We start from the raw sequence: 17,055 nt of genomic DNA on the forward strand, positions 1-17,055 counted from the left end.
TCCACCATCTCACAAAACAACTCCCAACAACCACAATAACATCCATAATACACTCATAATATCGAATTCAAGCAATCACATTACACTAAGCCTTCAACATTCACCCCCATGTTTAACTCATACTAGCAACTTCATACCCATTTTAGCACATTTTTATATAATGCTTCTTCATCACCATTATTACCTTCCATAACATGTTTATATCCATATCATACTAAGAATCATGACTCCATATAGATTACTACTCATAAACATTATAAAATCTATATTTAGACTTCATTTTCTACCTCCTTCTTCCACCCAAGTTTTGCTACAACCAAACATTCTCAACAACATGAAATAAGCATGAAAACTAACCTTTTCATCCCATGGAAACAAGCTTTGGAGCAGCTATCAACTTTGTGCAAAACCCTAGCTACAATGCCCAAGTTTTCTTGTAGTCTACAAACCCTAAGAAACCTTCTAATGTATGAACACTTTGATTCTTGCCTCTTGATCTTTGTTTTATCTAGGATTGGGGTGGAATAAGATTAGAGAAGGGTTTTGAGCTCTCAATACTTGTAGAAGATAAAAATGAAATAAAAGAACCAAGGGCAACTATTTATACAAAAACTTAAAATCAGCCCGACGGATACTATACGGAAACTTATACGGTCTGTATAAGTGGTCGTGGTTTAGCACCATGAAAAACATCTTCCTGCTGGGGGTTATACGGACCGTATAAGTGGTCGTATAACTCCACTTCCCTGAAACGGTTTCCGTCGTTTTGTTCGATCTCCAATCCTTATGGAACCTTCTTGACACTTGTTTAACACTTCATTACCAATCTAAGGAGAGTTACAACTCTTCTTTAAGACATCATTAAGTCAACATTAGCTCGGTACTTTACGGAACCTTTCCAAAACACAACATATACTTTGCCCTTCTTAAGGAACTTTCTCCTCTTACTTCAAACATCTTTGAAGTCTTAACTAGGATCGTTAAATAACCTTTATTACTTATAGAAATATCATATTCGTCTCGCCCTGAATTAGTCTATCTATCATATGACGACATGAAATTTTTCCGAGGTGTAACATCCTATTTCTAGAAGTTTCAAAGTTTATGCTTTTAAATGCTACGATGAGATTATTGAGCTTATTTCATGATTTCCTTGATTTTATTCATTGTTGTTGATCTCACCTTATATTCATTGGTAAAGTGATGATGATTGTTCCATAAGATAATCGGAGGTTACCGACCTTACGTCACTCCGATAAAATGGTAACGTTTATTTGGGCTCTCATGCATGCTACTTAAATATATATATATATATATATATATATATATATATATGTGTGTGTGTGTGTGTGTGTGTGTGTGTGTAGGATAGGGGAAAAAGGGAGAGGCGTTATATACGCATAGCCACCTGATCAGTTGGTATATTATGACATCGTCCCGGACGCGGGATATATGGGTATGGATCGGGCTGCACGTTCCGCAGCAATATAATATAATATAATATAATATAATATAATATAATATATGGATCGGACTGCACGTTCTGCAGCAATATAAAATATTTAAGGATCGGGCTGCACATTCCACAACAATATTATGTTATATAAGTATGAGAAATGTTTTTATGAAAGGGCCAAGCATGCATGATATTCGCCTTAAGAGGCAATCAGACATACAAGTTATTCTTATCTCATGTTACGTTCTGTACTTCTTATTATTATGTTCCTATTCATGCCTTACATACTCAGTACACAGTTCGTACTGAAGTCCTTTCTTGTGAATGTTGTGTTCATGCCCGCAGGATCAGGTAGCCAGCCAGACGATCTAGACTAGTAGGATCCCCCCTCAGCTGCAGTCAGTGCGCTCCATTGGTCCGGAGCTGTAGCCTTTTGTTTTTTTTTGGTAGGCTACTTTGCCATATAGATATGTGGGTATGACAGGGCCTTATCCTGTCTTTTCTACAGTTTATATTCCATAGAGGTCTGTAGACAGATGTATACAGTGGGAACGTCATGTAGCTTTGTGGTCTCTTATTTGTTTGTACAGTACATGCAGTGGCCATGTCGGACTGCGTTGTCTATCCTTTGCATGCATATATATCTAGAGTTTATTGCATAAGTTTTTCAGTAGATGCTATCATTCAGATATAATTTAGAAATGGGCCACCAAGTTATTCAGCATATGGCAAGTACGAGTTTAGGGGTGCTTGGTCAGTAGTGGTCGGGCCCTCGTCACGACCCATTGGTTTGGGTCGTGACACCCACGATGGGCGCCAAACTGTTTTCCCTTAAAATGGCAACAATTAAATTTATATGTGGTTTATAGGGTATGTGGTTTGATTAGTGATTTATGTAAAACAATAAGCAATATATTAATGAATAAGAAAGAAAGTAGCATAAGAAATCAAGATATTCGTCTCTCTAAATTTGGTCCGGTTTTGGAAGAACCGCCTCTGTCCCGAGCCAAACCAATAGAAAAGCTTTGATATATATGATTTTCAGATTACAAGAATGAATGTGTATGAAAGACTAGCTCTCAAATGAGGGAGGTTCACCCCTATTTATAGTGAACAGTAAATGGGCTTTTGTACAAACCTAAAAAGGCTTTAAGAAAAACCCTAAAATCCACAAAAACGGCGCTCCGTACGGATGTCAGTGCAAATTACGATCCGAATGGCAGGGTGCAACCTGGCTCGCAACGGATCCTTCAAACTTGTGCGTAGTGTCTTTCCCTCGGTTTCTGACGTTTGGTTGGGAAAGCTCGCAACTCCTCGGTCCTCCACCCCTTCGATCTTATCCGAGGCTAATGATCTCGTTTTACTTCGACCTCGTACTAGATGTCGCGACATTTCCAACATATACAGGCTAAATATGTTATTCCCTCCATCCCAATTTATTTAGCATCATTTGATTTGGCACGGAGTTTAAGAAAGGTAGAAAGACTTTTGAAATTTGTGATCCAAAACAAATTTTATATATTTGTGTAGTTGTAAATCATATCATAAAGTTCAATTATTTCTAAATATAAAAAAAAATTGAAACATATTAAAAATAAAAATGTGCCATATAAATTTTGGACAAAAAAGTAGTAGTGCGCGATTATGTTTCGGTGCAACGGACCTAAGTTGTCCAATTTCGTCCAAAGGGATACTTGTTCTCCTATATAAGAAGTGGGAGTGAGCTGCTGAAGCAGCCACCACTTCGTTGACGTGCCAGCTTCTTTTGAGGGTAATTTTCGAACTTCAAGATCTGCACGCCTTAAAATGTTGTACTGGTTGCCTTATCACTTGTTCACGTGGGCATTAATTTGCTATACACTGGGTCCACTTGTATTTTGAATGTCACGCGTTGGTTTTGCAATATCCGAAATTCTGCATCATGACCATGTGGGTCCCGCGTCGATGTCTCAATTTGACATTTCCCACTCTATTTGTTTTACTTTTGGCTTCTATTTCCTTTTTTGTTTTCTTTTTGTTAAAGTAGTATTAAGCTTTCCAGATTATTTCCGAAAGCATTTAATTGATGTAGAATTAAAGGATACAATAAGTTAAATGAATTAACAGTGATTGTTTTTTATGTTTTTATACTATTTGTGAGTGAAAAAGATTAAATATATTATATTTAATTTGCGTTTCTAATTTTGTGAAATAAAGGACAAAAAAAGTATGTTGCTAAATTTGCATTGATTATAAGTATTGTTGTTGTTCTTAATATTTTTTTTCCAATATTAATACTAATATTTATTGGCTATTCATTTTACTCCTAATGAGATGATTTACTACCATATAAATTTATATATTATTTTAAATCATAAATTTCAAAATCATTTAATGATTAGCGCTTACAAAAAATTAAATTTATGAATAAATATTGGGCCCGTGCACAACACGGCTTCTTCCCACTAACCTATATAAGAAGTCACGGAGTGGCAGCTGAAGCAGGTTGCACTCTGTTGACAAGCCAGCTTGCTGGACAGGGTTATTTTCGGGATTCTGTAATTGTAGAGCTTTAACAATATTGTACCATATTGCTGCTTCATTGTACTTTTTCCATTGCTTTACAAGAAAACAGCTCCACTGCAGTTTAATTACATCTGTATCAGCCCAAAATTTATATTACTGTGGGCCCCGTTTGTTTTTTCATTTCAGACGTATGATTTTAGTTCCTGCAGTTAAGAACCTAACACATTTTTGGATTCATCAACAATTGTTACTTGAGTTTTTTTCTTACTTACCACTGATTAGGGCTGGGCGTTCGGTCGGTTCGGTTCAGTTTCACAAATTTGGTTCGATTTTCCGATTTTCGGTTTGTAAAAAATGAGAACCGAAATCGAACTGAAATAACTTCGATTCAATTCGGTTTTTTCAATTTCGGTTCGGTTTATTCGGTCGGTTTTTTCGGTTTAGATATGGATGACATAGTTAAGCATCAAGCCGATACTTCATCATTCCAAAAAATCCTAATAGAGCTCGGTGTGAGACAGTAGAAGTGTTGACGGCATAATATTCACTTCATCAACCAAATACAAATTAATGCAGTGGCAGAACTTTTCCTCACATTTCACTTAAGTCCAGTATTACAAGTATTTCTTGTTTATCAGCCAACATCTTCTCTACAATCCAAGAGATATGACAAAGGGAATGGAGATTATAAGTAGTTCCTACTTGTCAAACTTTGTTGTATCACATCTTCCTACCACTAACCAAGAAGAGTTTTTAATTCACAATTTGCAATGTTGATATTACTAAGATAACACCCATTGTCACAAGAAAATATGCTAATGGGTGTTCTAAGATACATTGTTGAGGAAACTTATTAAAAATCTACAAGGAATTGTACAAGGAATATATAATATATGTTTCAAGAAAAAAGTGATTAGTTAAAATTCAATTTTTCGGTTTAACCGAATTAAATTTTGCATAAATCGAACCGAATTGTTGAAATCTTATAAATTTAAACCGAACCGGACAGAATAAACCGATAAACCAAAATCGAAATTAACTTTGATTCGGTTCGGTCGGTTTTTTCGGTTTGAACCATATTATGCCCAGCCCTACCACTGATAGCTAATCTGCACACGTTTACTTGTTTAGCTAAATTCAATAGATAATCTTAATCAAAATTATTCTAACAATAATTCTTGCCATATACTCTATTCTTTTATCTATTTGCAAAGTAAAAAGACAAAACTAATAAAATCATATGTAAATGTGAGTTTTTGTATTGTTTTTCATTCTACAATGCAGATGGTACGTACCTCGAAGGAAAAAAAACTGAAATTTGTGATCATAAATATAATACAACAACAGTATATCGAGTGTAATTTCACAAGTGGGATTGTAATTACAAGACAACATATGTGGCTACAGGCTTTTCAAACTTGTGCTATTGAATATGTGATAACTTTTTCACAATAAAACTTGTTGTCAAGAGTAAAACAAAAAATTAAGTTAAGTTACTTTTGAATTTGCAAGAGATAATTTCCTCAAACAAACTTAAAAAATTGGATCAAATAAAGTTGAAACAAGACAAGACATGCACTCTAACATAAATTGTTGGGCCCGAACTAGCAACATTTTTTATGTTTACGTATAAAGTTTTTGCAGCTTTAGCTAATGCAAACTAAGACACTGGGCCCGTGCCAACATCCCGCTAGCCTCTTCACAAGTTACAAATTACATATAATGGAAAGACATGTCAGCACTCACCACATTGGGAAGTGATCAATATAACACGACTGTGCCATCCTTATATTCGGTTGATATGTTAACCAACAACACGTGGCAGAGGCATCATTCTCGAACACCACCGAGATCGGACCTGAATTCTAGAAAAAACACAAAACATCCATTAATTAATATTCTTCCAATTTCACTTTCTTAATAAAACATGATTATTATTACTACTTAGAAAGAATATCACGCTCCTCCAAAAAGAAGAAGAAAAAATAATAATAAGACAAAAGAAAAGGTAAAGAGACGGACAAAATAATACTACTTATATAGGTGCAGTGTCGTCTTCAACAATCACAGCAGTCATATAGTAGCAGCAACCACATATCACTGATTCTTTTTCTATAATTGCATCTAAAGATAGAGTTATTCCAGAAGTTTCAGTGAAACGAGGACTCTTCTAGCGGTTGCTTTTACTTTGATTGGATATTTTTTCTCTCATCGTTGGATGATCGGATAGTAAGAGAAAGGTAAATGGAGGTATAAATCGTTGGATAAACTGTTTATATTGAATGTTCACTAATTCCTTACACTTTTCTTTTTATAAGCTTTGTATTAATTACACTTTTCTTTTTACGCTTATATACTACTCTGTATCAATTTATGTGCCACGTCAAACAGCTTAATGTTGATGGGAATTCGGGCAAGAGATTTTTAAGTATTTTGAAATAAAATTTATATATTTGGAAACTACATAAAAATAAAAACTATGTCACAATAATTGATAATTTAAAATATTTAAAAGATATATGAAAAAATTATGGTAAAAAAAGGCTTGTTTGAATCTCGAAATTCGAAAGATGCTACGTGAGTTGTGATGGAGGGAGTACTGTACTTTTTTTTTCTTGTGTAAGTTGAATATGATTATACTGTGTTCTGATGTTTAGAATTATATAAGCATGCTTGAGCTTTGGTGATGAGAAATCTAGCATGATGCCTACTTACAGTAGAGTTTGAATATCGACAGTAATTGATGTACTTATTAGTACTTTGTTTTTGTTTAAACACCAGATTTGGATTTCTGGGGGATTTTATCCTGTTTGGACGTTGAGAAAGAGGATATGGAATGCTGCTTAATTTAATTAGTAGTTATATTTAGAGTCTGTTTGGATGGGCTTAAAATAAGCAGCCTATAAGCTGGAAACAACTTATAAGCTAAAACAAAAGTTGGGGTAGGCTAACTTATTTTTTTGGTTTATAAGCTGTTTTCAACTTATAAGTTGCTTTAGATAAGCTAAGTCAAACGGGCTCAATTATTTTTTTAGGCTTATTTTATGCACAAAATGACTTTAAGCTGACCAGTCAAACACTCAAAAAAACTGAAAACAGCTTATAAGTCAATCCAAACGGGCTCTTAAGCTGTTTATCTCTGCCCTATCAGTCATAGTGCATATTTGGTTCGAGCAGGTTGGATGAGAAATCCCATAGGAGTACAGGAGTTATCCTTGGACTAGTTCTATTCCATGTTTGGCGTAGTGGTGGTGGTGGTAGTAGTAGTTGTTTACCCCGAATTTAGGTAATCAATTGAATTTGTAAATGAGGTATAGGATATGTGGAAAATCTTTAATCGATGTAATTGGAAGAAAATGAATATGGATATGCTATGAGCAAGTGAACAATAATCGATGGTTTGCACTAAATGTATGTATTTAATAATATATGTATTGTTTAATTGAATAAAGCTAAAGAACACACTGAATCCGGATCAAAATCAGGGAATGAGAGAGGGAGATTTTATATATTTTGCAATTACAATGTTCTAGAACTGAAGAAGCCGACCCTTGAAAGTAGGGTAATGCCCCCTATTTATAGTTTTGCCTCATGGGCCTCATATAACATAAAGCCCTTTTGAATAAAGAAAAACCCTAAAAGGATAAGATTGGGTCGTACGGTCTGACACCCGTACGACAGGCAGTACAATGTGGCAGAACGGTCTTGACGCGTGGAAATTGTGTAAGGGATCACCCGGACCAACGGCCATGACCAACTGGACCAACGGCCACGATCAACTCGGCTATGGAGAAACCGAACCAAACGATTTCCTTCGCTTTCTTCGAATCAAGCACTTCTTCGATCCGAAAGAAAGTCTTCATGGTCGTGCTTGTTTCTCTCTTCCCTCGACCTCCGATCTCACCGGTCTAGCATATGTCCGATTTTTACCGTATACAGATAGTCCCCACACTTTCCGGACGGTTTTATCGGAGTAACGGGAAGTGGATGAATCAAAAAACGGTGGTTCTATATGCTCGTTATTATCTTTTCATTTTGGCGGGAACAGTTGCATCACGTCCCTCTGTCATCAGCCATGTGTCTCATCTCGGATGGTCAGCTCTGACAACCGCCGTAACGCACGTTGTTTCAAGTCACTTCTCATTAATTGTGGGACACGTGGCATCCCCTGGTTGGCTGGGATTTGAAACCGCCTCGATCCCCATATCTATATAATGCCCTTCACCTCTTCATTCTTCCATTTTACATCTTCCATTTCACTTCTTCTATGTTCTGTTTCTTCACTTCATCACTTCTAATCATCCTTCATCTCTTATTTCTTGCTGATTCGTTGCTTATATTGCGTGAGAAGAAACCAGCTCCACCAACTTCTTTAGCTATTCTTATTTAGAAAGTGCTGCTTCCTTTTCTTCTTACTCTTACCATTTTGAAATTTTTCTTAACTGCTCCCTTTATTTTCTAACTTCTTTTTTGAATTTGCCAAATCTCCTTTTCCACAACTTCCAAATGTCTGCTAACACCGAAACCACCTCCCACGATGTTCCCTCTATTTCTTCTCAAGGAACCGAGCCAACTTATCAATCCCAAGGAAAAATCGCCTTAGAGCCCACTGCTTTGGACATTGTACCGTCCAAACCCAACTATAACAAGGATTTTGAGGTTGAGAAACCTTCTCTGGTTTCCGACAAGGGGTTTGATGTAAGACGGTACCCCTTGTCTATTACCGAGGACAAACTTGATTTAGTCCGGGCTGATTGCGGATGGGATAACCGTCCGGTACAAGTTATTGCCCCCGGACCTGATGAATCAATCACCGACCATCGGGAGGGCTTCTTATACGTTTACACCTACCCTTTCACACTCAAGCTCGACCCTTCGATCGACCCGGTTATCCTAGATATGTGTCGGACTTACGATGTAACCCTGGACCAGATTGGCCCGATCGTATGGAGGACCGTGGCCTGCCTCCGGCTATTGGCCAATAACTTGAAAAAGGAGTTCACGCTGGCTCACTTCATCTGGCTATACTCCCCGAGGTTGTTCCGGGGGGTGTAATATAGCTAGCTAAGCGAAGCCGGAACCCAATCTTCTCGAAGATGGACGAAGATAGAGACCGGGTTGTCTAGAGCGTTACGTCCGGGTGAGGACCGCGGACATTATTACGGCCAACTACATGCCCTTCCCAGAGAGGTGGAATGATAATCGTAAGTTCTTTTAATAATTTCTTTTGAATGTTTTGTCAAACACTAGTCTCTTCACATTCTCACTATTGGTCCCCTTCTTTATACCAGCTGTGGCGTGGATACCTCCGGCTGTCTAGAACATCAACAAATGGGTTAGTGCTCTTCTTAACCAGCACACCCATGAAGTACGGACATGGGGACTCCTGTCGCGTGGCCGATGGGTCGCTCACAACCACGGTAAAACTTTGCTTCTATCGGTATTCATTGCATTTTCTACATTTCCCTTTTGTAACATCTTCGGCACTCAGGTTTACCCAAGGGCTCGGTGAACCCAAGATCGGAGCCAGCGGCCGAACCCGCTGTGTCGGCACCCGAGTTCAATTCAGCGGGTACATCCCGTATCATTTCTGCCGCTAACAAGAGAAAAAATCCCTCTGACAAAGGGCATAAATCGAATAAGAGGGCGAGGAGCGTCGTTCGGACTCTAAGAGATGAAACCGAGCCCGAGTTCCTCATTCGGAGGATCGGTGTGACCCCTCCCTTTGCTTCTATTCCAGAGGAGGGTACCACCATTTCATAACTCCCTTCAGCCAGGGAGGGACCGACAGCTCCGGCCTTGCACACAGGAGGGGAAGAAATTCATTATCCGACTCCTCTAAGGTCGATTGAATTTGTCGATATTTCAGGTGATGATTCATCCGAAGAAACCCCCCTGCAAAGGACCAGAAGGTCCGGGCGTGCACCCGAGACCGATCTGAGGGCAGAATCGGTCCCCGAGATCAGTTCCAGTAGATGTGGGCCCACTGCCCGGCTATGAGACCGCCGCACCTTCCGAGATCCCTGCCTCTATCGAGGCTGCTAAGGCCGGCTCGAGTTCTCCAACTCCAGGTTCAAGTTCGGATAACTTTGATGACATGTTCTCGGACGCTCCTCCTGTTACCGGCGAAGCTGCCGGTTTTGGACATCTCCCGATCCCTCGAGCCACGAGGGCGGCTAGCCGGACCACCGAGACTGGAGCTAGGGATAGCCTGGTGCGTGTCTTCCCAGCCCCAAGCGTGGAATCTAGAAGGACCAGATCGGCCGTAATCACCCTCCCCAAGGACTGGAGCTTTTTTTCTCGCCCGGTGGGAGTAGCAAGCTACCTGAGGCCGCTCGTCTCGGACTCGGACAAACGAAAGATGAACGGAGTCCCCTGGCAGTGTCTCATTAACGAGGGCATGCACGCGGGCAATCGAGTAAGTTCATCAGCCATCCTTGCATAATTCAATGAGAATATTAGTTTCTCGTTTATCTGAGTTTTAACTTATTTCTTTTGCAGAGTGTGGTGCTTGTTAACGTGGCCTTCGTCCGCGCTCAGCAAGAAGTTGACGATCTCAAGGGCCAGCTGGATGCCCAAGGTCGAGAAACGGAGAAGTTCCAGCACCTTTTGCGGGTGAAGGAGGATGAATTGAATCGAGCAGTTACTCTTTCCAACCTTCAACCCGAGCTCGACGCGGCGAAGGCTGAAAACCTTCGATTAAAGAATGAGTTGGCCGAGATGGTTGAGAAGAACCGGCTTCTCGAATCGGACAAGATCGGCCTTAGCCAAGACAACACTCGTTTTTCCTCAAGGCTTGGTGTTACACCTCGAAAATTTTTCCGTTGGCACGAAAGTGAATGAACTAGTGATGAATATGAGTGCATGATGTCCATGAGCAAGAAACGACGTTTGATGACCTTAGGCGAGATTGCAAAGGTATCCGATGTGAAATGAGAAAGTTGGCTAAGTTAAGATGAGATATAAGGTGAGCAATGCATGTGCATGGACGTGGGTGATTAAAATGAGAAGTCTAAGAAATATGGGAAGTTGCAGATTTGCAACTGCCCAGTGGTCGTAAAGTGCTAGGACAGACCGTAAATTGGTATACGGTCCGTAAACTAGCAGGTCGTAAATTGGCATGCAAAACTTCAACTTTCTGCCAGTTGAGGAAATGGCTAAATACGACCTGGAGGACGGACCGTAAAGTGATTTACGGCCCATAAACCATGGTCGTAAATCACCATGTTGCAGCCTTAAGTTTCTGGTTCTGAATATGGTTAAAGACGACCACGAAGGACGGTCCGTAAACTAGAATACGGACCGTAAACCCCTATGGACGACCACTGTGCACTTCAGTTAAGATTTTGCAAGTCATTAAATAAAGGGACCAACACTTGTTTTATTTCATTTCAACATTACACCACTTCTCTCTAAAACTTCTCTCTACATTTATTATCCAAGTTTTCAAGGATCATAAGTCATCAACAACATAAAACAAAGTGAATCAAGAGTAAGAACATCATCAAAGGTCATCCAAGTCAAGAAATCCAAATGGAGAAAAACTAGGGTTTTTCTCAAAGTGGAGTATTATCAACTAAAGCTTGTTCCTACAACTTCTAAGGTAAGATTCATGATATTTATATAATGTATAAGATATTGGAGAGTTGAAATGCATGGATTGTAGAAATATGGTCAACTAGGTCATGAATGATAAATAGTGACATTTTGAGGAATAGTTTGAATTGAATCACGAATGTTGTTGTGTTGTGATATGAATGTGTTATAAATGGTATTAAAGATCATGAACTAGACACTTTAGACGGATGGACGAAGTTGGGTGTTATGACCTTGAATATGGATGAATTAGAAGCAAGTTGAGAAATCTAGATAATGTGGATAATGTGAATGACTAATGGCCATTGTTATGATATTAATGAAGGTAGAAACGCTAACATTGGAAGGGGACGTGCAAGCGTAGAATAGTCCGACGAAAAGGTATGTAAGGCTAATCCTTCTTTCATAAGGCATGGTTTCTTGGCCAAATCCCTAATTCCTCTATATGAGTATGTTGTTTCCAAATGATTGATATTCCGAGCTCATAAGCTTACGATCCTTGATATGTGCTACGATTGTACTACGTACCTCATACGACGAGTAAGCCCATGATATAGAAGTAACGATAATGATGACGATAGTAACGATGATGATATTAATAATGATGCTAAAGGTGCCTACGGGCTATTATGCTTATATGTGCCTATGAAAGGCTATAATAAAACCCCGAGCTTATGACGCCGGGTAGAATATATGTATATGAATATGTATAAAGTATGTATACGATTACGAAATGCGCTCACACCTCTGCAGATGGTACGAATAACCCTGAAGCCTTGGTAGGGCCAGGTATGAGTAACCTTAAGCCTTGGTTGGCCAAGTACGTATGAAACACCAATCCTATGAGGTCGGGTATGCTATGTAAAATGCTATGTATGTGAAATGACTAAGTATATAATATGGATATGAATGTGATAAGACTATGTATGAGAATACGACTAAGGACATGTATACGAATATGAGCACGAGTATGGTACGAGTACTATTATGGAATACGGATGATGACGTAGGTGTACGAACACGTATGAAAAATGGGAAGCCCCTATGAAAGGCAAGTAAGTGTAATGATGATGATGTTATTGTCTCGCCTCCTATGCTATTTGATATGTTGTTCCTTATGCTTATATATATCGATGTTGATCATGCTTTACATACTCAGTACATTCTTCGTACTGACGTCCTTTTATTTGTGGACGCTGCGTCATGCCCGCAGGTGCACAAGGAGACAGACTTGATCCATAGCTGCTTATCCAGAGATTACATAGCAGAACTCTATTTCTTCCGGAGTCATAGCTTTTGGGTATTCATTCTTTTGTGTATATAAATATGGGCATAGCGGGGTCCTGTCCCGCTCATGTGATATGTTATACTCTTCTTAGAGGCTCGTAGTCACGTGTATGTGTTTGGATAAGTCTGGCCTTGTCGGCCTATGTTTTGTATATCATTTTGTCGGCCACGTTGGCCCATGTACATTGATGTGGCATAGATGCCTATGATGATATAAATGTGCTGCTGTCCAAATGGGACTAGTTAACGAATGAATGGAAATGCATGTATAATTATGTGGCTCTCCTAGATGAAAGCATAAGAGTAAGCTAAGAGGGTGTCCGGGTGGGCTAGCACCGGGTGCTCGTCGCGGCCCCGAGTCGGGTCGTGACAAAAGTGGTATCAGAGCAGTTCAGTCCTAGGGTGTGTCTACGAGCCATGTCTAGTAGAGTCTTGGTTATGGGTGTGTTGCACGCCACACTTATAAACAAGAAGCTGCGGACATTTTAGGAATAAATGACCTTCCTTCTTCATAAGAATCATGCGATAGAGCCATGATGTAAGAAATTCTTGTTCCTTAATCGTGTGTTGTGTATTTCAGAGATGCCCAAAGAGGGAAAGACTACGGCAGCCCAAAAGGGAAAGACGGTGGCAGAAAAGCGGGCTGAAAGAGCACCGCCACCGGTAGTAGAGGAAAGTGAGTCCCAGAGTGCGGCCCAATCCCAGTCTTCCCAGACAGTGCCGGTTACTGAGGAGCGTGAGGGAGCTCCAGCTCCTCCCCCGGATGCTTCAGGCCAAGATGTCAAAGAGGCCATACAATTGCTTACACAGTTGGTTGCTGCTCAGAGTCAGCGGCAAGGTACGAGGCAGGGTGACAATGTTGTTAGTGCAAGGGCCCGTGATTTCATTACTTTAAACCCTCCGGAGTTCTTTGGGTCAAAGCCGGATGAGGATCCTCAGGACTTCATTGATGGTATGTTGAGGACGCTCCGATCGATACACGCTTCAGACACCGAGTCGGTGGAGTTAGCGTCATATAGATTGAGAGATGTCTCGGTCCAATGGTATACGGTTTGGATGGCTTCACGGGGAGCCAATTCACCTCCCCCGGTATGGCAAGAGTTTGTTGATGCTTTTCTCCGTCATTATATGCCTCCAGAAGTTCGGCGAGCTAGGGCTGATAAATTCTTAAATTTGAGTCAAGGCATTATGAGTGCCCTAAAGTATAGCCTCCGTTTTAACTCCTTGGCCAGGTATGCTTCGGCCATGGTAGCAGATATGGGCGACAGGGTACATCGATTCGTAAAGGGCCTAGGGCCACATATGATGGACAAATGCTTGACTGCGTCTCTTCAGGACGGTATGGATATTGCACGCACTCAGGCACATGCTCAGAACATAGAGGAAAGCCTACAACAGTGAAGAAGTGAGCGTGAACAAGATCGGGGACATAGCAAGAGGGCCATATCTTCGGTCCCAATGAGTGAGTCCAGAGGCGGACACAGGCAACAGTTCCCTAGACATTCAGGCTATTCTATGACCAGTGCACCTCCACGGTTTTCAGGCCAGAGCCTTGATAGATCTACTCATCCCGGGCCGAGTCAGAGCTATTCGGGGTCCTAGTTTAGAGGTGATTCAGGCCAGTCAAGGCCACCTATACCACGATGTTCCTAGTGTGGGAAGTCGCATTGGGGTCAATGTCGATTGGGTTCAGATGTTTGCTATTCATGTGGTCGACCAGGCCATATTATGCGTGATTACCCCTCAGTACATGGTAGAGGTAGGACCTAACCATCAGGGTCGGTAGCCGGATCTTCGGCATCTGTACGCCCTACAGGGCCAGGTTCACATGCGCCAGTCAGCCATGGTAGAGGCAGAGGGAGAGTCCCCAGTACTAGCGGTCCTCAGCACCGTATTTATGCTTTGGCTGGATGCCAAGATCTTGAGTCTTCTCCTGACGTAGTCACAGGTATATTATCGGTATTCTCTCATGATGTATATGCTTTGATTGATCCGGGCTCCACCTTATCCTATGTTACTCCTTATATTGCGGGTCAATTTATAGTTGAGCCGGAGTCGATCAAACCTTTTGAGGTGTCCACACCTGTGGGTGAATCGGTAATAGCTAGCCGAGTATATAGGGATTGTATAGTCACGATTTGTGACCATCGTACCATGATTGATTTGCATGAGCTAGAAATGGTAGATTTTGATGTTATTATGGACATGGATTGGTTGGCTTCTTGTTATGCCAATGTTGATTGCCGAATGAAGATGGTTCGTTTCCAGTTTTCGGGAGAACCAGTCTTAGAATGGAAAGGGAATGCGGCATCACCAAAAGGTAGATTTATTTCCTATCTAAAGGCAAGGAATATGATCACGAAAGGATGTATTTATCATCTAGTGCGAGTTCAAGATGTAGAATCTGAATCGCCGACTCTTCAGTCAGTTCCCGTAGTGAACGAATTTCCGGATGTGTTCCCGGAAGAGCTTCCAGGCCTTCCTCCCGAACGGGAGATTGATTTTGCCATTGATGTATTGCCAGGCACTAAACCCATATCTATTCCTCCTTATAGAATGGCACCCGCAGAATCGAAAGAGTGAAGGAGCAACTGAAGGACTTACTTGATAAAGGCTTCATTAGGCCTAGTTCATCCCCATGGGGAGCGCCCGTATTGTTTGTCCGAAAGAAAGATGGCTCTTTGAGAATGTGTATCGATTACCGGCAATTGAATAAGGTGACGATTAAGAATAAATATCCTCTCCTGAGGATTGATGATTTATTTGATCAATTGCAAGGTGCCAAATGGTTTTCAAAGATTGATTTGAGGTCAGGGTATCACCAAGTGAGAGTTAGGGAGAAAGATATCCCTAAGACAGCCTTCAGAACAAGATATGGTCATTTTGAATTTCGGGTAATGTCATTTGGGCTAACGAACGCGCCAACGGTATTTATAGATTTGATGAATAACGTGTTCAGGCCCTTCCTGGATTTATTTGTGATAGTATTTATCGATGACATCTTGGTGTATTCTAGATCCGAGGCAGAACATGCGGATCATTTGTGTATGGTCCTTGGAGTTCTTCGAACTCGATAGTTATTCGCGAAGTTTTCCAAATGCGAGTTTGGTTGAACACAGTGGCATTTTTAGGGCATATTGTTGCAGCTGATGGTATCCGAGTGGATAGTCAAAATATTGAGGCCGTGAAAACTTGGCCAAGACCCACAACTCCTACAGAGGTTCGTAGCTTTCTGGGCTTAGCAGGTTATTACAGGAGATTCGTTGAAGGTTTTTCCTCTATTTTTGCACCACTCACAAAGTTGACACAGAAATCAGCCAAGTTTTAATGGACAGATGCTTGTGAACGTAGTTTCCAAGAGTTAAAGGGTCGATTGACTTCTACCCCAGTTCTGACACTTCCAGAGGGATTGGAAGGATACATTGTGTATTGCGACGCTTCAGGTGTTGGGCTAGGCTGTGTGTTGATGCAACATGTCAAAGTGATTGCGTATGCTTCAAGGCAATTGCGGAAACATGAGCAAAATTATCCTACCCATGACTTAGAATTGGCCGCGGTGGTCCATGCATTAAAGATATGGAGACATTACTTATATGGTGTCCACGTGGATATTTACACAGATCATAAGAGTCTTCAATACATCTTCAAGCAGAAAGAGTTAAATTTGCGGCAACGACGATGGTTGGAATTACTGAAAGACTACGATGTTGATATTTTGTATCACCCCGGAAAGGCAAATGTTGTAGCTGATGCTCTTAGCCGTAGGTCGATGGGAAGTCTAAGTGATGTAAGACCAGAAAAGAAAGAGATGGCCCGTGAGCTGCAACAGTTAGCTAGCCTAGGAGTCCGAGTGGTGGACTCAGGTAGCAGCAGAGCTACTATTCAGAATTCGGCAGTCTCGTCGCTAGTAGCGGAAGTGAAAAAGCGACAATATGAGGATCCCATGCTAATGCAGTACAGAGATACACTCCCTCAGAAGGAGGAGTCATTCTTTGATATTTCAGGAGACGGAGTTCTCCGATGTAGAGGCAGATTATGTGTCCCTGATGTGGCAAGTCTACGCCACCAGATTTTGAGAGAAGCTCATTGTTCCCGTTACTCCGTTCACCCCGGAGCGACGAAGATGTATCACGATCTTAAGTCCATATACTGGTGGAATGGAATGAAGAAAAATATAGCAGAATTTGTAGCTCAATGTCCTAACTGACAAC

At 40.8% G+C, this 17,055-nt stretch overlaps 1 protein-coding gene and 1 long non-coding RNA gene across 3 annotated transcripts in view; one reads left to right on the forward strand and one right to left on the reverse strand.

The window, feature by feature from the left end:
* Positions 1-5,263: 5,263 nt before the first annotated feature.
* Positions 5,264-6,113, reverse strand: LOC132603407 (uncharacterized). The gene is made up of 2 exons (XR_009568223.1): positions 5,984-6,113; positions 5,264-5,826 (listed from the first exon to the last, which is right to left on the reverse strand). It is a non-coding gene; the product is annotated as an uncharacterized LOC132603407 (long non-coding RNA).
* LOC132603404 (probable plastidic glucose transporter 2) overlaps positions 6,063-17,055 on the forward strand; it is a 94,356-nt gene continuing 83,363 nt past the window's right edge. The window contains exon 1 of one of the 2 annotated variants that reach the window (XM_060316450.1): positions 6,063-6,201. Coding sequence is in view for 1 of the 2 variants with exons in the window: in XM_060316446.1 (XP_060172429.1) it covers positions 6,206-6,211 (6 nt within the window). In the remaining variant the exon portion in view is untranslated. Of the gene's footprint in view, positions 6,212-17,055 lie in introns of both variants that reach the window. The other variant, XM_060316446.1, reaches the window with a different exon arrangement.

This window comes from Lycium barbarum, chromosome 7, assembly GCF_019175385.1.
Source record: "Lycium barbarum isolate Lr01 chromosome 7, ASM1917538v2, whole genome shotgun sequence".
In the NCBI taxonomy this organism is placed as follows: Eukaryota; Viridiplantae; Streptophyta; class Magnoliopsida; order Solanales; family Solanaceae; genus Lycium; species Lycium barbarum.